The sequence below is a fragment of the Conger conger genome, chromosome 4 (assembly GCF_963514075.1).
Source record: "Conger conger chromosome 4, fConCon1.1, whole genome shotgun sequence".
Taxonomy (NCBI): Eukaryota; Metazoa; Chordata; class Actinopteri; order Anguilliformes; family Congridae; genus Conger; species Conger conger.
The window spans coordinates 64,299,283-64,325,348 of NC_083763.1; the positions used below are offsets into that span (position 1 = coordinate 64,299,283).

General features: G+C 43.1%; 1 protein-coding gene across 8 annotated transcripts in view; it reads right to left on the bottom strand.

Moving 5' to 3' along the window:
* Window positions 1-26,066, bottom strand: part of LOC133126158 (sodium/potassium-transporting ATPase subunit beta-1-interacting protein 3) — a 92,284-nt gene that overhangs the window by 3,531 nt on the left and 62,687 nt on the right. For 3 of the 8 annotated variants that reach the window (XM_061238054.1, XM_061238053.1, XM_061238055.1), the window contains exons 4-6: window positions 17,788-17,985; window positions 6,136-6,196; window positions 2,555-2,639 (exon numbers count right to left, since the gene is read on the bottom strand). In XM_061238054.1, coding sequence (XP_061094038.1) covers window positions 2,555-2,639; window positions 6,136-6,196; window positions 17,788-17,985 — 344 coding nt within the window. Of the gene's footprint in view, window positions 1-2,554; window positions 2,640-6,087; window positions 6,197-17,787; window positions 17,986-26,066 lie in introns of all 8 variants that reach the window. The other 5 variants (XR_009708506.1, XM_061238056.1, XR_009708507.1 and 2 more) reach the window with 3 other exon arrangements.

A 26,066-nucleotide genomic window follows, 5' to 3' on the forward strand; every position in this document is an offset into this window, starting at 1 on the left:
ATCTCTGCTACACAGCTTGAATGACTCCAAATCAATCACTTAGGAGAGATTTATTTAGGAACATGAAGGGGTGAGGGAAATGTGACTTTGGGAAAAGCAAACTGTTCATACACCATTTCACTTGAGAGAAAAACACACTGCGAGTGCAGAACAAGATTCAACTGAAAACATGGTCAGCAGGGGCTTTGTTCATTTACTGACATCACAGTGTTTTTACTGGCTTTTGCCCTTGGTGACTGCAGATGTCTGTTGATCTGAAAGAATATTCCAAACCGTGATACACATCAGCCTCCACTGTTTTTCCTGGCTAGACTAGACATATCTCTCAAAAGGTCAAAGCTGTCAGTCAGTAACCCAGCTGATCTGCTGACTGATTGTAAGGTTCAGTCACATTTCTGGGAAAGAGTGATAGATGATGTTTTGCAGTGAAATGTGATCATTTTAAGAATACATTTAAAAAGGCTGTGAGCAACAATACACAGTGTATATAGTGTTTTGTCTAGATATAATAGATACTGAGAAAATTAAAGAACAAAAAAAGACTTTGCAGCGGTCAACGCAGAGGTGTATACATACAGCCTCCAAACAGATTCACATTGTTTGCACACAACCTCCAATTTCTATAAAGAAAGACTAAACAGAGCCTGGATTGGTTACACCATGTGCCCCTGTTTTCATTGTCTTTATCGACACAACTTCAGTGTCATCTCTCATAGCTTCCTATCTGGTGGAATGTTGCAAAATGTTGCAGAGTGAAATTGCGCTAATTATGAAATGATTCATCAGAATGTAGTATTGTCATGTCTGCTATACCTACACTGATTAGTACAGTTGTATTCTGTTACTGTGGGTAAGATAATGAAAGAGGCAGAAAGTTTCAGAAGAAAAACTTTGAACGTCCATCTGATAATGGCTGTATTTATTATTACAGATTTATGTTAGTATGGCTGATTACTCGATAAATGCATTATTATGTTAGATGTCTTCTCTGTTTTACAGGCATTTTTCAGGAGGCCTTTAAAGTTAGTTAACATTATGCCCATACATTATGTAGGTGCTAGCTAGCTAACTGCCTTGGCCACAACAAAATGACCAAGTACTCCTCTCAGTACAACACAATTGAAATGAAATTGAGCACAATGTCAAAGTATAAAGCATGCACTGTCAAGTCTTAGATTCAATTACAATATGTGCACCTAGTTTTGGTCTAATTGATATTACTTCCTATGCTTCTTGGGCTCTGATGGTTTTTCCGACATGATAAGTGGCCAGAGCAAAATAAGTAGTTTCTTAAACTGTTCAACATTCCAGAATCAAATTGTAGAAAGAGCTCCTTGATTGGATGGACTTGGAGAAGGTGCCAATTCAGCTGTTCTACAGTTGTGTTGCAGATGGGGAACTTTGCTGTAGACAAACAATACGGCCTAATGCTACTGGTGTAGCTAATTAACAAACATTCAGCACTAGATTTCCTCAAATGAGCAGATTTTAACTAAATTCAAGCAAGCTTATCACTGCATAACCAAACTGGCAAATTATGTAGCTGCTTCATATCCTTAAGTTTAAATGTTTTGGTATGGTTTTGGTATGGTGAAAGCCAGTTTCCCATCTGGACAAATAACATGGTGGAGTACAATGTGATGCTAATGACCAGCTATGCTTGAATAGCTGTAAAGTAACACAGCATGAGGTCAACAGTACACAGACATTAAATGTGTCCTTGGATAACAGAGCACTGCACGATACATAGAAAGGGGTTTGGTGCCAGCTTTTGGCAGTTCTGAAACAGTGGGGTATACTGCAAATCCATTACTAGACATGATGTATATTTTAGGGTTTTTTCGGGCTGGTATTCTGCCAAATCTTTTGTGCTGGATTCAGCATTCAGCTGAAACCTGACAGTATGGATTTGGTGCATCCCTACTAATTTATTCATTGCTTTTTGAAACAGTTTAAATGAGGATGCATTGCAGGTCACTGTTACCTCTGAAGGAAAAAACAATGATTAAAGCTACACTTTTGTCTTCTTAGAAAATGCCATTCTTTCTGTATGTGAGGTCCATATGAACCTCATACTAAGACAAACAGTTCATTTTAAATCTACATCAGAATTAAAGGCAGGATCTTTGAGCAGGTCTTCTGTGCAAAACAAGAGCTTGTCTTTGTATGATTTGTGTCTAACACTGCTCACTGTGTGGAAGTTGTGTGATATATTAGAACATAGGACCCTGTTATGAAACATGGCCTTGTTGCTAATGCTACAAATTCAACATTTATCCTAAACTTGTGAACAAATCATGCTCCCAGCTCCCACCCCTCCATCCAAAAATAAAGCAAACAACTTAGAAACAATAAAAAATAATTTTGAGGATTTTCTTTTTCGATCATTGAAGCCCACAGAACCATAATCAGAAGCTTGCTGTTAGTAAGTAGTTAAGCAACTGTTAGTTGTGGTTTCATTGTTACCACATTGTTACCATCCCAACAAAATGTTAGTCCTTGAGTCCAGTTAGAAAGGAGACAACTAATAGGAAATGCCATTTCCTTTACTTACAGATAAACCGGCTTTAATTGGACATGGGAGGTTTTCTGGGGTGAATGGTGGTAGGTGTATGAATCAAGTCCTCCTATAAAATCAACTGAAATCACAACAGAACCAAAACAATGAGCACTAATCACTGACACAAAGAGAACACTGACAGATGACTTAGAGAATGGAAGGTCAAAGAAATGCAAAGCATGCAAACAAAATAAATGTAAAAGAAATAAATCAATAAATTGGCCAAATTATTTAAATGTGTACTTCCCCTGTCCTGCTCACTGGAATTTCCAATGTCCAATGGCAACTTTATGCCCATCCCATTGCAGCACCAACCTCAGATATGCTGCCAGCTGACCAGGTCATTCACCTCTGCCATTCGCTATTAAGCTTCAGCAGTTACTGTGATCAACCTGATTGGCCAATTATCAGATTGACATTCCCATAAGGATCCTATCGGGCCCTTAACTGAATACAGCACTCACAAACCTCCCCCGAATGGTGACCGTTCAAAAGCACATCAGTGATGAAGAGAGCATTTCTGGAGCTTACCAAAAAAAATAAAAAAAATAATAAAGTGCTGTACATTGCTGAAATTGGCCATGTCCAATGCATTCTTTATCCATAGACCACATCCATGTACTGCAGAGACTGATTTATAGCCAGAAATACAACATTACATTTGGTAGGAACAAGAGGAATGACCTGTGGTTTAATAATAATCACTAACCAATCAATGACCTCTATAAGCCAAATAGGGTGCTGATTGCACATATGCAGTAGAGATTACTATATTCTATTATTACAGTCCTCAGAAGCTACCATAAGCCTAAATATGTTTGTATATCTGTGGGATAATTTAAACTAATCTGCAATCATTCTATTTTATTTCCTAAAATGTTGTTTATTCATGGATACTTCAATAAAGTGTAGTTAATCATGCTATCAAAATGTTGTGCATCTATGTGTGCGCGTGTAAAAAAAAAAAAAAAAAAGTACTGGTATCTATAGTCTCTTTGATTTCAGGTCCGTATCATTACTTCTTCTCCCAGTCATTAACATAACTTCCTTGCCTTGAAGATACTCTGTGTGCATGTTGGTCAGGGGTCGTTGGCATGAAGTTAAACAGTCTTCAAACACAGCCGTGTAAAGGGGAGCATGACTGCTGTGCATCCCCGACGGCTGAGATGAAGATCTTATCCTTAATTAAAGGGCATCCAGACAGTTCCACTTTCATCAGTATCGCCATTTCATTTGGCAAGGTTACTTGTCTTTCCTGAGATAGATTCCGGCTATTTTTACTTGTCTCTGTGGACATGCAGCCCATAGACTGGAGCAATGCCGATGGCTTCAACAAGAGTATTTTTAACACTGAACGACAGAACAACATCTGAACTGTTAAACAAAGCCGAACGGGTCCAGATGAAGGAGGGCTGCCTGGGGAAGATAGGCATGCTCCCTGGTAGGACATGGGGCTGGGAACAGGGGCTAAATGAGACCTTATTCTGGGGGAATTAACAAGCTCCTCTAAAAGCTTTTTTAATGGGCTCTATGAGACAAATAAGTCCTTAATAGAAGGTATGCATGAATATTTTATCCAAATGATCCAGTCTGGGTGATATTCTGTGAAGACCCAATAAGATTTCTCCCCTCTCCACTGGCATTTTTATATAAAATACAAATATAATTTGGCAGATCATCCAGGGATCATACACTTTGTAAAATATACAGACTGAAAAGTAATGTCCTCTGCCCTGCTCGGTTATTACAAATGAAAAAAAAAGAAGTACTTTCTCATTATGTGCCTTTGCGCTAGAGCTTTGAAGTCAATTTCAAATCAATGAATTCACAAACACCTGAGTCTCGGACAGACAGGCAGCAAAAGGGTTGTATATCATCAAGTGATGTTCTTAAGCTGCATGTACTCCGTTAACATCCAGGTGTATACACAGATCATATCTAGAGTGCAGTGCTATTAAATAAGTTAAACGGGGGTCTGATTTGGGTGACAAAGAATCAGTTTATATTCAGAAGATGTGGGGCACTCAGTTTCTCTTTTGCTGACAATCTGATTGTCATCCACGAGCGTGCGTGGGTGTGAGGTAGAGATTAAACTGAGAAGTGCCAAACCCGCCGTCAACCGACTTCAAGGCAAAATTGAAGTGCTTGTGCACTTGGCCTCCCACAAAAACTGCTTTATGTCTCATCCTATCCTCCAGTAACATCTGTGCAGAGATGTTTACTGAAAGCGAGTTCTGTGTAGACAACTGAAAAAAAAAACGCTATTGAGCAAAGCAATGAGGCATAACTCTGCATGTCCCTGAGAGATTACACTGTCTCTGCCTCATACCCAAACCACTAGAAAAGACGCTCGCACCAGCATGTTAAAACACCGAGACAGGTGGAGTCTCCCCTTGTTCCCTCTGCTTCACTCTGACTCTATCAGAGCTGAGGAACTGCTCGCATTAACACCCAAACTGTACTGACAGGATGCTGTCAAACACGGGCACTCTTTACAGCAGGTACAACACTCTATTCTTCAGTTAAAATCTAAAGTTGTGCTCTGATTCTGAAGGTAATGCTGAGGTGAGAATTTCCACTGTGGGCTTTCTCCTGAAATGCAGCAAACCCCAAATGCACTCAATATGGTGCCTGGAACAGTCAGAAATGCTCACTAATCCTTCCAAAATTAATTTTATTCTTTGTGTGATGACGTCTGTTCCTTGTGTTTATAACCTTAGTCTCGCTCTCTCTCTCAAACAAACAAAGGGAGCTAACACTTCCTGCCTATAATTTGAAAACATGTGAAGTGAAATTGTCTTCTGCATTTGTTTTTCATGGCTGGTGTTTGATGCTTACATGCATCACAGAATTCACAGATGGGAGGGTAATGTCCATTTCAGTCAGAATCCCACTCACAAGCACCCTAAAATGATCACATCACTCTAGTTTCATCAGCCTTAGACCAACACTGCCCCGCTGCTGGCCTCCATGAATGGTTACTGTGGCCTAATAGCTAGCACATTCTAATAAAGGCAGAGCCAATGAAATGGAGTCAGACAAAATGAATCATGAATAAATCATCTAAAGCATATTTATTAGGCTATTAGTATGTACAATGTCCATGCCGGGGTGATGATAACTCCACTGTGGCAGTCAGGAGAGGCAGGCCTGCAGAATGGACTGGCCACACTGAGGGGCCTTCAGTAACACCCTTATCCTCTCTAATCCGGTCATGCAATTACTATCATCAGCACTGTAGGTCATGTGAAGGGGGGATGAAATTGGCCAATTGATGCATACTCTGTTTCCATGTGTCAGTAAGGAGAATAATAAGCACAGTCTAAAGCATGCCAAAGTCAGATAAGAGGCACAGTGCAATCCCCCCAACCCCACCCACCCACAAACACCCCCTTTTGGTCCCGTGAGTAACACTCCCGTGCGTGAACACACATGCAATGCAGCATGGAGCCCTCAGACTGTGGGCAGGGCGGGGTGGGGTGGGATGGGGTGGAGGTTTAACCGGTTAGTTAAAGATAGCGCCTCACCCTGGAGAGCTCCAGAGACGGGACCGGAGGAGGGGTGTCAGTACTTACAGCTGTCCTCTTCCTCTGTGAACACACTGATCACGTAGCAGGCGTACACAAAGCCAACCAGCTGTAGGAGGAGAGAGAGAGAGACAGAGAGAGAGATAGAGAGAGAGACAGACTTGTCAAGCATCATCCTTACAGCAAACAATTTGAGAAAATTGCAGTTAAGCGGGTAAACGGGTAAAAGCGACCAAGCTCATTAAAACCTGTCTTCTGATGTGACTGTTGACAGTAATTACTTCTTCTCCATGTTCCACAGAGCTTTTTTTTCTCTCCACCTGCTGTTGGCTTCTTTTTTGGCAGCTATTTTTTAATCAGACCGTAGCTTTTGCCAGTAGACACGCTACAGTGTGCGTGTAATGGGCTGGGCTCTCAATGGACAAGCACAGTAAGAGCAGGGGCCTCTGTAACACTGAAGGACACAGCTCTGTAACACTGAAGGACACAGCTCTGTAAGACTGAAGGATACACTAGTGAAGATTACAGTGTCAGAGCTGTGTTATATTGACAGAGGTGTGGTGTAGACTGTATCCAGTGACAAACCATCAGCCTGTGCGGCAGAGGACACAGACACCTTCTGCCAGAGCATGAAGTCCAGTGAAAGGCACAGCCTCCCAAAACAGATCACCACCCTGCTGTAAAATCCAGCTCTGCCAGCTGGACCAGCTTGAAAACTGGGCAGCTTATAAACTGATCTAGCTGGGTATGAGCTGGTCAACGAGCTAGTGCTGGTAGCTTATCTGAGCTGGTAGCTGGTTGACCAGGTGTTTCAAAACATAGCTTCAGCTGGTCAAACCATGTCAAGCTGGGAACTTGTCTGAACTGGTGAACCAGCTAAACAATGTTGAACTGGGAGCTACTCTGAAATTCTGAACCAGCAACCAGTTGTTTCAAAACCTAGCCTGAGCTGTTTCTTTTTCAGCAGATCAAAACAGGAGACACCATTCCATTCACTGTGCATGTTCATGCATCCAGTGTACCCCAAACTTCAATCAAGCACATGCACTCCCTTAGAAGGCCTGATATTAAAAACCCTTGGAACTGTACATGTTGCCTTAGGAGCCAATCCATAGGCAATCATGAGAAACAAGCCTTTACTGTACATTTAAAGCCTCTCAATTCAAACTTTCATAGCAGATCTCCTTGAAAACATACAGTCACAAAATCCCATTAAATTGTATTCCCACTTGGGCCCCAGGGCAGTCTCGAGCTTGATTGGCCACACTGCAACCTGGAAGACTCAAATAAAATTAAATCCTTCCCTTTGTGTTCTCCAGTTTAATGGAAAGCCAACCTTTTCGAGTTTTCATATACTTGATAATGTAAACAACAGGCCTGGTCATATTGTGTGGTAATCTGACAATATTGCAAGGGGAAACACACAGTATGTCACTCCATCTAAGTTCTTAATGGATATGACTGAGTTAAGTATGATATTTGCAGGCAGTGATAGCATACAAAGGATCTTTGCACAGTCACACTGGATGCTTGACTACACATAAAATATACACTTGGTGATGCCAAGGCCAGTCTATGCCCCTGTTCAGTGCTCTCGAGCTAACCACCCATGTAATATTGTGCAATGGGGGGTATCAGGCTTTAGTCCTTAATTTCACTTTGCCATCTTGCTCTGCCACTGTGCCTTGAACACCTGTCAAGTTTGTTGTAACTTTTAGAAATGCAATGCAAGGTCAACAAGTTTGTGATCATCTGCCGCCTCTAATATGTGGAACAAATACAACCAAGGTGTATTCATACCTTCAGGGACATTCTACTGACTTTGAAGAAACCTCAACCTAAATGCCCAAGGAAACAGCACAGCCCCCTGAAATGAAGACTTGCTGCGTCGCAACTTACAAATACATTCAATGGAGTTTATTCAGGAAGCACATACTGACACTAGAACAGATGGAAGTATGCATGGGATAATAAGAGTAAGAGTAAGAGGATTCTTATAGAGTATTACATGCCAACTGACTTCAGTTTCCAGACACAATCTTGTACCATTTAAACAAGAGTTGGGCATTTACGTTTCTGGACCAGTGTGCGGTTCAGCTAATGACGTCTACACAGCATTCCAGTTTCCTCATAGGTTATACCACAATAATATAGTGTATCGGGACCCAAAAACCATTATCAGCTGTGATCCATGGAGTTCCCATTTGACCTTTCTGTTTCAGCAAATATCTACTTAATCATTTTAAAATATTTTTACATTATAACTTGTGCAGTCGAGTTTTCCCTTTCGGCATTATTATAAATTCTTAGATTATCTGTCCCTTGCAACTGCTGCTTCTTGCACAGGTAACTGTCCTCAGCGCCACAGAACAAACGAACAGTGTGACCATTCAACATGAAAGAGCTTCCTCCCAGCTGAACTTCATGGAGAGAACCGCTCCCCTGGTGCACCTTTAAAATGACAGCACAGCCGAACAGAATCTTTTTAACTTTACCAGCTATGCTGGCATTACAATGAACTTCTCAGCAGAGAAGTTACTTAAATTGTAAGTTTTATTAAAATCTCACATATCTGCTCTCCTTTATTTCAGCTGTTCAGCCATTACCGGCACTGAAAATAGTTTACTGTGTGTGTGTGTGTGTGTGTGAGAAAGACAGAGTGAGAGAGAGAAAAGAGAAAGAGATTGTGTGATGTGTGGGAGTGAAAGGTAATTAACACATGCAGAGAATGTATCTGCAATGCACATGTACAATATCAGAATTTCACAATGCAGGAATGATTTAAATGTTGGAAAGAGGTTAAATTCAGCACCGACTGTCCCTATTATCTCCTCGTTAATTTATTGCAGGGAAATTTGGCCTTTATGTTTCAACTTGTCATAATGATCACATAAATCTGGTTAGGCTCATGAAATATAATTAAGTCAATTCCGCAATCAATCCAGACAGCAATGTGGCAATAACAACAGCAGTTAGCAATAGAGACTTGTTGTAAGGGATGCATCCGCATTGTTTCTCAGCTCAAAGCACTGAATGAAATAGTATCATGTCAGCGTAGGAGCAATTCAATATACTGTAACAGTCCTTTTGTCTACATATTCTCATATCTTGGCCATTTTGTTGCATAAAATATAAAATATATTATATATTAATATTCAAATGGATTGTCTCTGAACAGAATGTGCAATGTAGCTGGATACATTTAGTATTTTAACATGGTACAAAAACGCAGTACGGGAATTGTGATGCTCATCTGTATGCTGATGCTCTCTTCATCCAGACTGCCACTTATTTTGTTCAAAGCACCAAACGATCTTCGGTGAACTTTGACCTTGAGCCATTTTCAACCTTGTTGCACAGTTTATTCACCGGGAGACAATAAATACATATTTTTGATGTAGTTTTATAATCATAACAAAGAATTGTAATTAAATGCGTAGCTAATGCATCCTACTACAGTTCACAGAAGAGATATAATAATTCCTGCCTTTGTGTGCCCAATAAGAACTGGAGGCATTTAAGAGGGAATATTCACATTTTAATGAACAAGCTCCTTGCAATAACCTTTCCGTCCCTCATTTTATGTCAGGGCTGGAGGAACTTATTAGGTGATTTGTCATAGAATTGTATTCTGGCTAGCTCAGCTAACTCAGGGGTCACACTTTAATAGCATAATTCACCAGTCAGCCTAATTAAAAGGCTGTAGGTTTGGGATGGAGAGAAATAACTGAAATCTTTCTCTTTTTTGCCAGCACCTGGCAACCTACTGTAGGATGCCTAGCCTTTTGCTAAAGGAGACCCATTTACAACTAACTGTAACAATCTCACTAAATGTTATGATCGCTGTGAAGAACCAGAAGGCACATACAGTTTCTCATCCTTACTAAGCAGCATATATAGATGTGGAGTCCATGTCTGACTCCCATATAAAATGTCTAATGTAGCATGGGCCAAATAATGCAGGACCTGAACAGCACCACTGCTGACATAACCGCCCTGCTGAGCAATCGGTGATGAGGGCTGTCTGACTGATTATAAATCTCACTTTACTGAAGAAATGCAGTTGTATCCATGGGAGTCAGCATGTGCGGAACACGTTGCTGGAAAATGAACACTGTTTATCATCATTCGGCTTAATAAGCTTTCACAACTGCAAGGATGAATATTTGTTCTGCTGAACTAATTACTTTCCAGACGGTGCCAGTGTGTGGTTAAAACGCACATTCCTGGGAAATAGGTTAATAGATTAAACAAGTAAACATAGAGTAAAATATGCAGCAGTGAACAGTAATGCTGGGCAGGGAAGCATTAAAAATAAAAACAAAGACATTTGTCAAAGCTCTTTACCAGATTTTACCTCTTGATTTAAATGAACGGTAATGATTACATTTTTCTTCAGCAGTCAGTGCCATTCAGCTATTTTTATCAGTTCGGTATGCAAAAGACAGCCCTCAGACTTATTCGTTAATGATAAGAAGAGCTACTTTAAATTCTTTACACAAGAAATTGCACAAAAGCATAGGGTTTGGGAGTGGCTGGTTACAGTTTGACCTGCACATCTCTCCAAACCCCAATCATAAGATAAATCGCATGTAGACTAACTAACTCAGCTATGTGATACGGTGATCAAAACAGGCGGATTCCAGCAGGGAAAGCTTGTGCTGATGGAGATTAAAGACTGATACGTTTGATCAGCTCTTAAATGAGGCGGAAATCCTCCTTCTCACATACTCAAACTGACTCAGTCTGCTCCTCATAATGAGAACGTGCAGGGCGCTGCTAATCACTGTGTCTATGACCAGCTCAGGAGCAGGCATGGAAATGTGAGATTGCACAGTTCTGTCACACCAAATTGTACAACACACTCACAATGACGGTGTACCAACAGCGCAAGGAATCTTACCAAAAACTCTTCTATATATTGTCTCAGACAGTACCTGCATGTCAGTTGCAGGCATGGGTTGCATTGACAACCACCTACATACAAACAGAGCATGCTAGCATAATTTTTTCCAGGTATGCCGTATTTCAGTTAACTATAGGCCAGTGCTTTATCATCTCAATCCAGAAACGGCCAAGACAAAAGGGATATCACTGCTCAAACAATGATTAGACAGAAAGCAGTATTCTCCCTGCATTGTGGGGAGTCTGGGACAGCCAGGTCCTGAGGGAGCAGACACAGAATAAGGCCTTTTCTCAGGACTGACTCACTTCATTGTCAGCATTCTGCCTTTAAAAAAAAAAAAAAAAAATGAAAAAAATATGGTGTCAAATAGCATTTACCGTATTACTTACAGTGGTAATCATGTCCTGTGGGTTTGCTGTGTTGTACACTACAAAGTACATTCCTTTCATTAATATTAATATTTAGTCAAAATATTTACAGTGATATTGCACCACCACCACCCTGTTTTTTTCAACCACCATTTAAAGCCTGTCCCAGAAAAACCTCTCTCTGTAGGAAAGTCTCATTATGCAGCCATCCAACTGTTTTCTTCAATATGTGCTGGGATTTGTGCATGGAAATCTCTTGCAGCTTCAGGAAGTTCAAAATCCCAATGCACATGTTCAATTCCCACCCCCCACTGCAAACGCTCAATTCTTTCAACACAAAATTCCACTTTCAGGCACTTGTGAAACATGAGGCGTATTGCCGTTACTCGGGTAAGTTTAAACGCCTTTAATTCCATCCACAGCACTTAAAGCGCTCGTAGCGGGCCCCGCTGTTCCGGTCCAATGATAACTGGGTTCTCGGGAGTACTCGCCGTTCAAGAGGATGAAAAATCCTGTTACACAATGAAGGCGCAAATTCCGTCCAGGCAGAGCGATTTTAAAATTTAATCGCTGGATTTCTCAGGATTGGCTCATCTGACTGGGAGTTAGATGGTGCTACCATCCCAGGTGGTCAGAGTCTGGCATTTGCTGGAGCTTGCAGCCCAGACTCGAAACATAAATAATACATCCTGATGGATACACAAAAGAATATTAACATGAAACATTTAGCACTTTACAAATTCACTTCTTTTCTCGTGAGAGAGTCTGATGATTAAATTGCCTTGCATACACTCATAGAACACATCAACATGAAACAGTTTCAGCAGTAATATTCAATTAAGAATCTAATGGCATATGTATACTACACAGTGTATGCATGCAAGTGGACGCATATGCAAATATAAGCAAATATTGCATACAATAAGAACTGGGGGCATTTAAGAGGTGCAACTACAGTATGTGTAGTTGCACCAAATGAATGGCACTTAATTTGACAATAAATAAGTGTCCAATTATATATTTTCGTCTCAATTGTTTTGTTCATTTGTACAGTACTGCTTCTTCCATAACTATAAGTATTCAGCAATACTTATCTGCATATATTGCCTTGGGCTATTGAAATACACTACACTCAACTACATTGGCAGAGTTAAATATTGTCATTACAATGGCATATGTTGTGTATATATATATATATATATCATGCAAATAAAATATACTGTATCTCATCTCAACTTGTGAATCATCACAATACATGGTTGTAAATGCCTTATATTTGTAATGCATTATACATCTAATTAACAGTATTTCAGGGTAAAATGAAGGTTCTGCCTTCACAGCAAATCGCTAAACCTTTATTGGCAATAGTTTCAAATTCTACATTGTTGTAACTGGAACCATCTTATCACAGTTCGACACACACTCAGTTATTTTGTTCTGGCATGTTCTACCATTTTCTTTGCCTGAACAACTACCTCCTATTGTTATTATTAAATGAGCATACAGTGGATATCTACACTGTGTGATTGTAAATGAATAATCATATCTTACTGAGGCAGTCTCCAGGCACAGGCATTGTTTTTCATTACAGGATTCTGAAGGTCGCAGGCAAGCTGCTTTATTTTGGACTGAATGCTAAAATCTTTGCCAACATTTGCAAGGAGCTACTCTCAAGACGAAGACTCGAAATGTAGTATCTCCCACACACTCATTTGGATCTTTACAGGGCAATATTGGCCTTGTGTGTGAAATCACCCGCGACGACTTGTTCATTTACAGCTCCTGAAGAATGCACTTATCTGGTTCGCTGGCTCGACAACAGCTGAGAAATGGCTGAGATGATGGCTATGCCTCTGGATGGAGCGCAGAAGAGCTCAGATCAGGGAAGAGCCTGCGTACCCGCCTGACACAACATCACCGAGAGGTATAATGGAATTCTACATTTAATGATTTGGTCGATGTTCCGATATTAACAGAGTGGAATGTCTACCGTGCTTGGCCCATCCACGCTCAGAAAAACCCACGGTGAGCGGTCGAAGCCTTTAACCCGGTTATTCTGATTCTGCCAGAAACAAGCTCTGTCCCAATCACCTGTCCTCTGATGTGCTATGGAGACATTTCTTTCCAGGATTATCATTGATTGTGCCATAAGGAAAAGTAACCGGGCACCCTGCGCACTGCGCGACTCCGTATCTGTTTCCATACTCAATGTAATCATGCGACCCTGAGCACACAGCGCTCCACTGCTACGCTGGGGAGCCGCTGTGACTGTGTTAGCACATTATTTATGCCCTGCGCTCCTGTTTTAGTGCTCTCTCTTCCCCTTGTCTCTGTGCAAACAGAGGCAAGTCACCAGGCCCTGCTTGATTAATTATTTAAAGGCCTCTCTGTTGTCCTCATTGTAGCTGCTGCCCTACCGCAGCTGATTCCTAATGAAATATGGCTTCCCCTTTGATGAAATAAAATTCGGGCCTCCCGAACGTCATTCTTCATTCTCGCATTGAATAATTAATGTCATGCAGATTCTTTGAAATTAGCAATGCGGCAATTAGCGATATTTATGAGGGCGACGTATGTGAAAACTATTCCAGGAGTTTTATTGGTACAGTAAATAAATAGTTTGCCTGCGTTTTACCGTCTTTCTCTGTGTGAAAAAGTATTGTTTGAGTTGTTTTGGGCTGAGACTGGTGGGGAGGTTCAGCTGTGTGTCTGTGATGGTGAGAGATGTTCCTGGCGGTGGCTCTGTTCACCAGCGTGGGACCGGGCGGCACCGGCCCCACCCCCCCACTCCCCCTGAGCTCACCACACCGTGACGCTGACTGACAGTGACAAATCTCAGGGTGCCGGGGGGTGTCACTTCCTGAAAGACAGATGCAGCGTGTCGGCCCCCAGGGTCCCGTAGGGGTGTCCCTGAGCCCAGAGAGAAGAGCCACCCCCCCACCCCAACACACACACACGCCCCACACATCACCTCCCATTCCATCTGCAAGTATAAATTATAAGGTTTTCAACAGCATCCATAGTAACATTACAGCATCCTCAATATCATCTCTCTCTCTTTCTACCCCCTCTCCTTCTCTCTCTCTCTCCCTACCCCCCTCTCTCACTCTCTCTCTACCCCCTCTCTCTCTGTCTATCCCCCCTCTCACTCTCTCGCTCCCTCTCTCTATCCCTCTCTCTCTCTCTACCCCACCCTCTCTCTCTTTCTAACCCCCCCTCTCTCTCTCACACACACACACTGATTCAATGAGTGCCTAACTTGCTTAGGGCTCCCAGCACAAGTGCATGATAACACAAGAAGGCCAGTAAATTAGGCCCAGCCAACACAGACAGCACCTGTTTTTAATTTGGACATTCCAAAGCTGGGTACAGTTCTGGTCCCGCGTAATTCAGTGCCCTTCCTTCTCCATGGCTGTCTCTTGTCTTACAGTTCCTTTTGATTTATAGTGCAATCTCTTTTCCTCTGCATTAATCCCACATAGTGGGCCTAAACACAACACAAAATACTAAAATAAAACAGGGGTTACCATGGAGATAATGTTTGTGTCTGTCTTTCCATTAAAAAGAGATCCAATGCATGGTTAGGCCAGGTGCATTTTAACGGCACTAAAGGTTAAACTGTAAGTTCAAACAGATTCATTTCTGAAGGGGAGGGCCAGCAGCCATTTACAAGCAGAACTAACGCACTTCTTTTGGATTCATGGCTGCAATATAACTGTCTACTGAGGGGAAAAGGAAAAGCACTGGAATATTACACCAATGTCCTATAACACCAAATCTTATATTACTGTTCACAAAGGAGAATGGGTTTTAGAAGACACCAGCCACACAGCAAGCCATAAACACACACAGGATATTTATGGGGAGTTAGATATAACTGCATGCATTCAGTTGTGGAAGATCCAAGGTAATATAAACCTTATGAATAATGCAAAATTGCTTTGTCTTTTGTTTTATAGTATGATGAACCCGATTTCTCTATAAAGGATGAGGGATGGCGCTGGGGATTGTTAGCTAATCCTTTTTTGTTGCCTTTAATCATGGTGATCTGAGGGACTCCACGTCGGCCCTGGTGGTGCTGATTAGGGCTACGGAGCATCTGCACAGCGCGTTCGGGGGTCTCTCAGGCCCTGGCGAGGGTCGCCCTGCCACCCTGTATTAGCGCACAGGCCCCGGATGGCCTGACGGTACGGAAGCGGTTCTGATGTAAGCACATCTGCAGTTCCTCTGCGGCCTGGGCCCCCGGAGCGAGGTTCTTCCCCCGCACTTTCATCCCCTCCGTCTCTGAAGCCATCGCGCCCCAGCAGACACAACATGGCCGCTGTTCTCGCTGTGAGCCACGTGATGCAACCAAAGATGGTGGAGCACACGACAGGACAGAAATCGTGTCTGAAAGTTTTCAAACATCTGGGAACGTAGCCAAACAGTGATCTTGAGTGCTAGCCCGGATGCTAGCGTGCTAACTAGCTAGTCAATATATTCGCTGGTCATATAAAAAATTCTGACAGGACCAACTGAACTACAGTATTCAATAAGGCAAGATAGCAGCTCACCGTCAAATGACAAACCTAATAAAAATTCATAAAAATTCGCCTACAACCATGCCAGGGTTTTTCATCAAACTGACTTAGTGCCACTTTTATCATGTTTGCATTTCATGACATTATTCTCCTGATGACCTAGGAATGACTAATACATTATTTAAAAAAATATGACTCATTCATTCTGTGAGCAGAACACGCCACTAATGATCTAAAGGTTTAAAAAAAAAATCCAGACGATTCTGTCAGAACAGAATACTGATTCCACTGCATCGTTTTGTAGTTGTCTATCTCAGTCCTGCCCCTTCCTCTCCGATGCAGCACACGGACCAGGTCAGAGGGTGACACCGGGGTGTGGTCAGAGTGTGGACACACACTCGGGACTGGGGACTGTGCTAATGTGCTGCTCGCTGGGCCTGGTCTGATGGTGGAGCTCATGTGTGGAGTCTCCAGCAGGTTCCTACGCTTCATCATCCCGCTGTCATCACTTCCCTGACCCCGCTGACTGCTGGCTTTATTGGCTCTATGGATCCACTATTGGATCACGGCCACATCGAGTGGAGTGACAATCACGCATGGCCGGGGGATGGGAGGGTGTGATTATCACCGGTCAATACCTTCCTTTCAAAAAAGGAAATGCAAACCTAAGACCGTGCTCATGACTTTAAAACCGGAAAAGCTATTGTACCTTGGTGTAAAATCCAGCTATGGCCAGCTTGAAATACCAGCAACCAGCTGTTTCTAAACATAGCTTGGGCTGGTCAAACCATGTTGAGTATGGAGCTGGTGTAAGTGGTCAACCAGCAACCAGCTGTTTCAACCTAGTGTATCTTATCACATCTTATCATACTCCTTTGTTAAACTTAATGATGCCATCTTAGTTTTATATTTTTATATTTTACTGGTATATAAAAACTCTTCCACACAGTGACTGTAGCCCCAGTCTACCAGGACACTATCTGGCAGATATCTTGCCCCTGTTGATAAAGTGAGGTGTAAGTATTTTCGGAGCTCTGTCGGTGAGGTCATTAGCCACACAGAAAGAATCTATTACCCTCAGGCAGAAGAGCAGCTTTGAATTTCCAACTGCATATCGATTTGGATTCTTCACTCAATTAGTTTCGCGAGGCGGCCGTTTCTACCTGGGAGCCACCAGCCATGGAAACGGCCGAATTAAGAACAATGCGCCGGTAATTTATGCATGAGCCGCTGTTTTGCAGGCGTTTCCACCCCCCTCAATTAACGCTACTCACTATGAGCGCCGAGACTGATACAGAAGTGGCTGGTGTGTGTGTGTGTGTGTGTGTGTGTATGTATGTATGTGTGTGTGTGTGTGTGTGTGTGTGTGTATATGTATGTGTGTGTGTGTGTGCGTGTGTGATACTCAAAGCCAGCAGTATCTGCAGGGAGGAGTGCATGTGTGCATGGGTATGTGTGTGTGTGTGTGTGTGTGTGTGTGTATGTGTGTGTGATACAGCCAGCAGTATCAGCAGGGAGGAGTGCATGTGTGTGTATGTATGCGTGTGTGTGTGTATGTGTGTGTGAGTGTGTGTGTGTGTGTATGTGTGTGTGTGTGTGCTTGGGTGTGCGTGTGTGTGTGTGTATGTGTGTGTGTGTGTGTGATACAGCCAGCAGTATCAGCAGGGAGGAGTGCATGTGTGTGTATGTATGCGTGTGTGTGTGTATGTGTGTGTGTGAGTGTGTGTGTGTATGTGTGTGTGTGTGTGTATATGTGTGTGTGTGTGTGTGTATGTGTGAATGTGTGTATGTATGTGTATGTGTGTGTGAGTGTGTGTGTGTATGTGTGTGTGTGTGCGCGTGAGTGTGTGTGTGTGTGTGTGTGTATATGTGTGTTTGAGTGTGTGTGAGCGTGTGTGATACTCACAGCCAGCAGTATCTGCAGGGAGGAGTGCATGACCTCCAGGTACTGGAACTCCACCATGCAGCCCGTGACTGAGATGTAGGAGTGGTCCTCCAGGCCCCGGGAGGTGGGGGGGGGCACCTCCCTCCTCACGCAGCCGGGTCCGTGCTCCCTCCACCAGGAGCGGTGCATGGAGATGTTGAACGTCATGTAGTCCGTGTCCTGTAGGGGCAAACGGGAGCTGTGAGCACTTCTCTTTGAGCACAGAGAGCATGTGAGCAGGTGGCACACTTCCCTTCTCTGTGGGAGGAAGCCATATTTACTCCACTTTACAGCACACCGCTGAAAACCAGACTGCATAATGGTGTCCGATCTTTCTGTAAAGAAGGACACGTCTTTTTTTTATTAGCCCAGCACAAACTCAGATAATGAAATGATTCCTATAAAATAAACGAATAGCCCTCAAAACGCTCTTCTCCAAAGATCCATAAATCAATATCACAGCAGGACGGAGAGATATGACAGCATTTGTTGGTATCGTGCAATTATTTTTGAACACCTCAGGGGAAAGTTACTGGCATCGCTCAGGAAGACACATTGGATTCAATGCATAGGCAGGAGCCGACCACACTATTATTAGCTGCATATTACCCTCAGACCATATATTAAGCCAGAAAGAGCCATTCATTTCCATTAAATGGCAATTAAACTGGTCCAAATTTAATGGATCCTGTATGAGCTTCAGGCCACAGTAAGAGGAGAGTATCTGCACTGCTGTTAGCGGCTAAGAAAGTCCAAAGTGACCTCTGTCTCTGCTTCCTGTCCTCAGTGCTACAACGGGCTACCAGTCTCCAATAGTACAGTACAGTAGAGTACAGAACAGTATATACAAATTCAAAGAGTCCAGACTTGAGCCGGTTCTGACCCCTAGTATAAGCATATTTTCACATTGAATATTTTATTAATGCCTGCCAAGCAAGAGGATAAATAAATAAATAAATAAATAAATATTAAAAGTACCATTACTTGCTAAATGTTGACTCTGAATTGAAAGCATTGACAGTTGTTGAGGACACCATCTGTTTTGCTAAACAGACATGTCGGATGTATCACTGGCCCGACTGTATTACTGGTACAACTTTAACTTTAAAGGCTCCCACGAGCACAGGCAGGCACCACACGCATACAAACCCCAGACAGATCCAGGCTTTCTGCTTAAAAAGTGACAGCCAAATTCAGTGGTGCTCTGTTCTAAATGTTAACTCCTGAAACGCACTTCCCACTGGTACTGGCCACTGCTGCATAAAAGAGCCCCTTTCAGCCTTATCAAGTCTCCCATCTAAAAACCGCCAAAGATCTTTCATCTGGGCAGAAAAGGGCATAGTCTTCTGCTTCGTGACAGTTCTATGCTGATGGCTTGCACAAAAAACAGGCAGTAACTTCTTCCCTCTGTCTGTCTGATAAAAGACAGCGCGCATTCTCAGCTCTGTGCTGACCCCGGGACCCCCCTCTCCTGCTTTGAAGCCAATGAGGGGCCTTTGGGTGAAATGTCAGTGTGACCGGCCGGCAGGCAGGGGGACGGGGGTCCGGGGTCCAGAGGCTGGGGAGGGGGGGGGGGTGATTGATGGGAGTGGACAGGGCTGACGGAGGGGCCGTAGTCTGGCACGGTGAGTCACACATAATAGCTTTTGTCCAGCTGCTGCAGCCTCCTCTCCCGCCCATGTGCCAGGCTCTGACACCTCCAGCACGAGGCCCCTTTCACGGGGCGCTGTGGCTGATGTCACAGGCCAATGCATGCAGGCTGCCACGCCCCGGCCCGGGCCCCACGGCGGAGGAGACAGACCTCCATATAAAAGCTGTGAAATCAGGGATCTAATAGATTGTTTATATTATTCACTGAGGATGGGGAAACCATGACTAATGCCCATTACCATTAAACCTGCTTTACAACAGCGTGAATCACAGCGAAGCCATGTACTCAGAAATGTGAGCAAATCAACCGCTCTCATTTTCAATCGATCCATCGATCAATCAGTCAATATGTATTTGTCATAGAGCATTTGGGAATTGAAATGGCCACACAGTGCAATTTTCAGGAAGGATAAAAATAACAGTAAACCCAGATCCAATAAGAAGAAACTACAAAACACATTAAGCTCAAAATTTCACATTATAGCAATATGCAGTTCTGTTCCACATTTTTATTGCAGGTAGCAATATTTCTGAACCTATTTTATCATCAATATTTCTTTATTGCTATCAAAATGTGTGTGTGTGTGTGTGTGTGTGTGTGTAGTTCACTGTATTGTTTTTCTGTTTTTTTCAAGCCAATCAGTGCAATCAGTGGATTGTATTTACCTGAACTCAGGTAATTACATTGAGCTGCTTGAAAACATTTTTGCAGATATAAATGTGAAATGATGATCCTCTCCTCAAATAGATACACACACATACTGCATATGTGGAACCGCACATGTAACAAAGCAGCATCTAAAAAGCAGAAAGCCAGCGTGCAATTAAACGGTTAGTGAATGCATTAAAAAATGAGAGTGATAAACGCGCACATTTACAGATCCCACCAAGGAGGCAATTAAATGCAAAAGCCAAAGTGACTGTACAATGTGCCATTAACATAATGAGCCATTTCTGGAATATATTAGCATAACAGAGAGTTTTACTGTTAAGATCACAGGATGAAAGTAATTAAATGCTAATTAAGTGGCTATGTAATACTCCCTTCCAAGTTGGTATGTAATTCCTAAATTAAATGTATCACATATATATAATACAAAATTGTATATAATCTGTCTGTTTAAAATATGTTATGCCTACCAGAAAAGATTACAAGCAAAAAAAAAACATGACAAAAGCTAGAACAGAGGACAGTGAAAAAGATTTGAGGCATAATTGTGCATCCAGACACAATGTTTAGGGAATATGAAAATAAATGAAGGCATGAATGGTGATAAAAACAAGCAGAAATGTTGTACATAATCATTTCTGTGGCTACGAAGCACAGCCATAAGCAGTGGGCTGAGCCCATCTGCTGTTCATGCCTGATGAATGCATCAAACGCGGCGTAACTGAGTGAACACCGTAGTTTACCAACACTCAGAAGCACATTCAGCAACCAAGCCATCACTCCACACAGACACATGCGTAGTGAAGAATGAAGACGCCAGATAGATGACTTAAAATGTCTGACTAAAAGACTCATAATGTCCATACTGGGTCACAGATGCTAAGAGTCCCATAGCTGAGGTAACACAGCACACAAACAATGGGGACTGGGTAACGCACGAGATGGGGAAAATCTCCAATCCATCTAATCAGTGGAAACTCACACACATTGATGCTGCAGTCTGTTCATGAATCAATTGGAGCGCTCCTTTGTCTCAAATATGCTACAGACAGTTGCCAACCGCCAATGAGAATGCCAGCTGTTCCTCAACGGTTTTTTGCGCCAATTCTAACTCCCACTGAGCTTGCTGCCCTGGTTTGAAACAGGAAACATAGCCGCTGCCCGCTGGAGCAAGAATAGACTTTATTGTTATGGCAAAATTATTTTTATTCATAATGGTATGAAAAGAGCTCCTTTACATCGTCCACTGATTGCTATCACTGTTCATCTCCAGCTCTACCATGTCATGTCCTGTTCACAGCTCTGGCCAGCTTTTTGTGTGTTTGGCTAGAAATCACAAGAGCCTTTATATTGATCTGGTTTGATGATGACACCTAATTAACTTTTGTAATTGCAGGTTCTGAAAGGCACTTTGAGCCGTTGATATTTTCCTGGGCTAGCTAATTGCTTGTAGGATGTATAGTTGCATCTCTCCCATTAATGAAGGTCCTAGTCCAATGTTTTGAAGAGATTATAAACCAGTAGTCTTTTATTTTAGCTAAAAAAGTAAACCCCACCTATTTCCACCAAGTTGAGGTATCAGTAGGCAGCACCAACATTAACAGACTACTCATACATGGGTGGGTATAGGCATGAAAATATTCACTGTTGTTGGTTTCATATCTTTGTGCTATACTGGCCCAGCATGGAAAAGTGCAGACCATAATCAAGGGCAATAAAACACATTACACCCATATCTAGACATCACGGGCAATACCCATGTCCAACTGGAGTTCGATCAAATCATTCTGCGGAAATAAAATCATCTCATTTTGTGAACATATTTGATGGGGCTGAACATGGCCAGGGAGCGGACAGTGAGCATATAACAGTCTGATGGTGTGAGATGGACTGGCGATTAGTATGAAACGTTTCTGATGTGTGCGGAAAAGTACGTTCGCCTGGGCAGGCTGGAACCTTGGGCACCGAGGCGTTTCATGTACATCCATGGAAGATGACGGAGAAGTGTGCCAGGTTTTAACACTGTGAACAGATCTGAGAGGGAGAAACACTGAAAGAGAGAAGAACGGCTGAGGATGCACGGCTCAGAGCCCAGAGGACGTCTGAGGATCCAGGCTTAAGGCTTCCCTTCCAGTGGAGAAAATCCCATCATTCATTACGCTGCTCGGCTTGTGTTATAATGCGTTTGTGTTAATAAAGCTTTATGATCTGTCAAAGGGGAGTAAAAGCACGACTGCATATGACGGTGAATGTGCTGGTAGTAAGGAATGAAAATGAACACCACAGAAATCAGGTACTACAAATACTACCATTTTGTATTCAGCATGTCACAAATTGCAAGCAAATATTTGACTTTTTTTTCCATCTTTTTATTAATGCATTTTAGTTTGTTTCAAGCAAGCACCAATGGCAAATTAAATATTCAACTATTCATTACGAAATTCAATTTAATTCTGTTGTAATAAAATCTTAAAGGAATCCCAGGCTTCATTTATAATTGCTATATAATGGGGTAGTATCTTCCTAGCCTACACGTACGTATAAAATGTGATGCACTTTTTCAATAAAAGCACCGATGAGTAATTGATTGTGTGAGCCAGGGAGAGTGCATATCAAGAGATCCATTCATCCACCTGAACCTCTGCAATTACCTGGCAAAGAGATCGGCCTGCTCCTCATCTGTAAGTGCAGCAACTCATCGCCTATTGAAGGGAAGGAATGTTTCCATCAATCTCTCTCTCTCACTCTCTCCCTCTCTCTCTCTCTCTCTCTCCCTCCTTTGAAAAGCTGCCTGTGCATGGCACACCGTCAATCTCAGGTCAAGCCACACAGAAACTCCTGCAGGGCTGATGTCTCAAAGCAATCAGCTTTTTTATCCCCAGTAATAGCCAGACTCGCAAACGAAAGGAAATCTATCAGATCAGACCACATGCCATACACTGCATTCCATAAGGCACAAAGCTGCATTAAGTTCCCCTTTGCCTCATTACTTTGCCTACGATTTTTAACCCACGTATTTCATCCACTTAACTAAACACATCCCTCACAATAAATATGGAGATAATTAATTCAAGTAAATAATATGGCCATTCCAAAAAAATAAACAGACTGAACAAAAAAGATCAAGCACATCACTCAAATATATGTGAAGATTTTTTTCCCTTGAAACTGATCATGGTGCTCTTTTCAAATGCTGCCATTTGTCATGAATTCTATACTTTAGCAGAAACCTAATTCCTAGGATATAATGGGTTACCTTGACCCCTTAGTACGCAACATATGTCACAGAAGCATACCGCATCTCCTACAGGCCAGGAAATTGATCATAAACTTCAAATCTGGCTCCAGCATGACAAGAATTATAGCACGCCTCAGTGCACAGTTCTGCTGTATAAACCTGACACACATGCAAATTTACAGGTATACACCAGACAGATTCATGGTCTTTTCCTAACGATAATTGGTTGTCCCTCATTACAGCTATCTGCATGAGGGAGGTAAATTAATGACCTGTCAGAAACTATTCTATTTCTTTTCCAGGGGTGACAGGAACTTTAAATGGGGGTTAATTTACCTACCATAAACTGGGCAAGCCTTGTGCGTGTGATAAGGAAAGGAATTACAACTGCCTAAAGTAACAGAAACTTTACTCATGTTCCATAAAGAGAGAGATGTTACATTTGATGTCAGAGTGGCACCCCGTGTTTGAGTACGAGAAAGGCAGTGACACCTTGCAGTGGTCTGTTATTGTCACCTAAAACCTGATGCAAAAGCAAATCAAAACACTACTTCTGTATGTGCACTTATAAATGACATTCACATACTGTGTGTGCATATACTGTGTTCATTATTTTAACCCCCACCCCATTCTCCGCCTATGGAATGTGGGGTGACATTCTTTGTCGTTTTTCTTAAGAACAGGGTTACAGTGTTGGATTTGGAAACAGAATTTATGGAACGATTAGAAACAGCAGCCATGTGCTTCCCAGAACCTTAACACAGGTCAGATCGCAGTGGGATATATTTTGAGCACTACATCCTACAGTACTAGGGCATTTCCCCCCATGAAATACCCACCATTTATGCACAACATACATTGGCATATTTTTATTTCATCTGTGAGTTAACTCAATTCAAGAAACAGAAAGGAGTGGAAAAAAATGAAATGATGTATTCCTTTTTTCACTGTCATAATTGAATGCATTATATCTTAGATAAAATACATTTAGATACAAGTGCGTGAAAATGTTTGTCTGATTCTAGAGCCAGGGTATCAGACTCCAAAAGTCAAAAAGTCCCTCAAAACAATATGCAAATGCATGCATTTAGCGTAATGACTAAATAAATCACCAAATGATGTAGAAAAAACCTGCTGTCAAATATTTGAAGAGGAAGATTTCCTTTTAAGATGAGAGAAAGCTCTTTCCAGACTTCCACATTCATCGGATGCACTGAACAAATCTACCATCTCATCAGTGAAAAGCAGTGCTGTGAAACAGCTGACTTTAAATAAGTCTGAATTTATGAAACCAGCATTATTTTTCTGAGGGAGTTATTGCACCTCCGGGCATGACGTGTCTCTCTGTTCTGTACAGCTGTTTGCACCCTTTATTTGCCCGGCAGAACCGCAGGCAGTACTCTTAGTGAACTTGGCTTCTCGTCACCCACAGATAGACACCGCTGGCGGCCGTCGCCGGGGGAGTGGCGCGTCTTCATCCGCGCGTCTGTTTGTTAACGGCGCGGATCAGAGCGGCGTCCAGACGCTCGCTGGGATCAGAGGGCCCTGCATCCATCACGCGCTCCGACAGATGGCGAAGCAGGGAGCGGGGCCGCCGTAGCTGATGGAGTGGAATGGGGCGGCGGGGAGCCTGCCACAGCGCTCCTCACTCCCGCGTACACCGGCCTGGCACAGCTTTGTTTATCCTAGCAGCTCCATTCCACAGCGCACGAGGACCCGCGACACACACACACACTCACACACGCTCACCCGCTCACACACCTGCTCACAGGGCGCTCACACACACACACGCGCTCACCGCTCACACACCTGCTCACAGGGCGCTCACACACACACACACACACATACACTCACCGCTCACACACCTGCTCACAGGGAGCTCACACACACACACACACACACACACACACACTCACACACACACACTCACCGCTCACACACCTGCTCACAGGGAGCTCACACACACACACACACACGCGTGCTTACACACAAGCTTACAGAGCGTTCACACACACACGCGCGTACTTACACACATGCTTACAGGGCGCTCACAAACACACACACACACACACACACACGCATGTGCGTGCTTACACACACGCTTACAGGGCTTACACACACACACACACACACCTGCTCACAGGGCGCTCACACAAGCGCTTGCTTACACAAACACTTACAGGGCGTTCACACACACACGTGTGCTTACACACACGCTTACAGGGCGTTCAAACACACACACACGCTCACACACCTGCTCACAGGGGGCTCACACACACACACACACACACACACACACACACACACACGCTCACACACCCGCTCACAGGGGGCTCTCACACACACACACACACACGCACACTCACCGCTCACACACCTGCTCACAGGGGGCTCACACACACACACACACACACACACACACACACACGCTCACACACCCGCTCACAGGGGGCTCTCACACACACACACACACACGCACACTCACCGCTCACACACCTGCTCACAGGGCGCTCACACACACACACACACACACACACACACACACACGCTCACACACCCGCTCACAGAGGGCTCTCACACACACAAACACACACACACACACACACTCACCGCTCACACACCTGCTCACAGGGCGCTCACACACACACACACACACACACACACACGCTCACACACCCGCTCACAGGGTGCAGTGTGATGGGC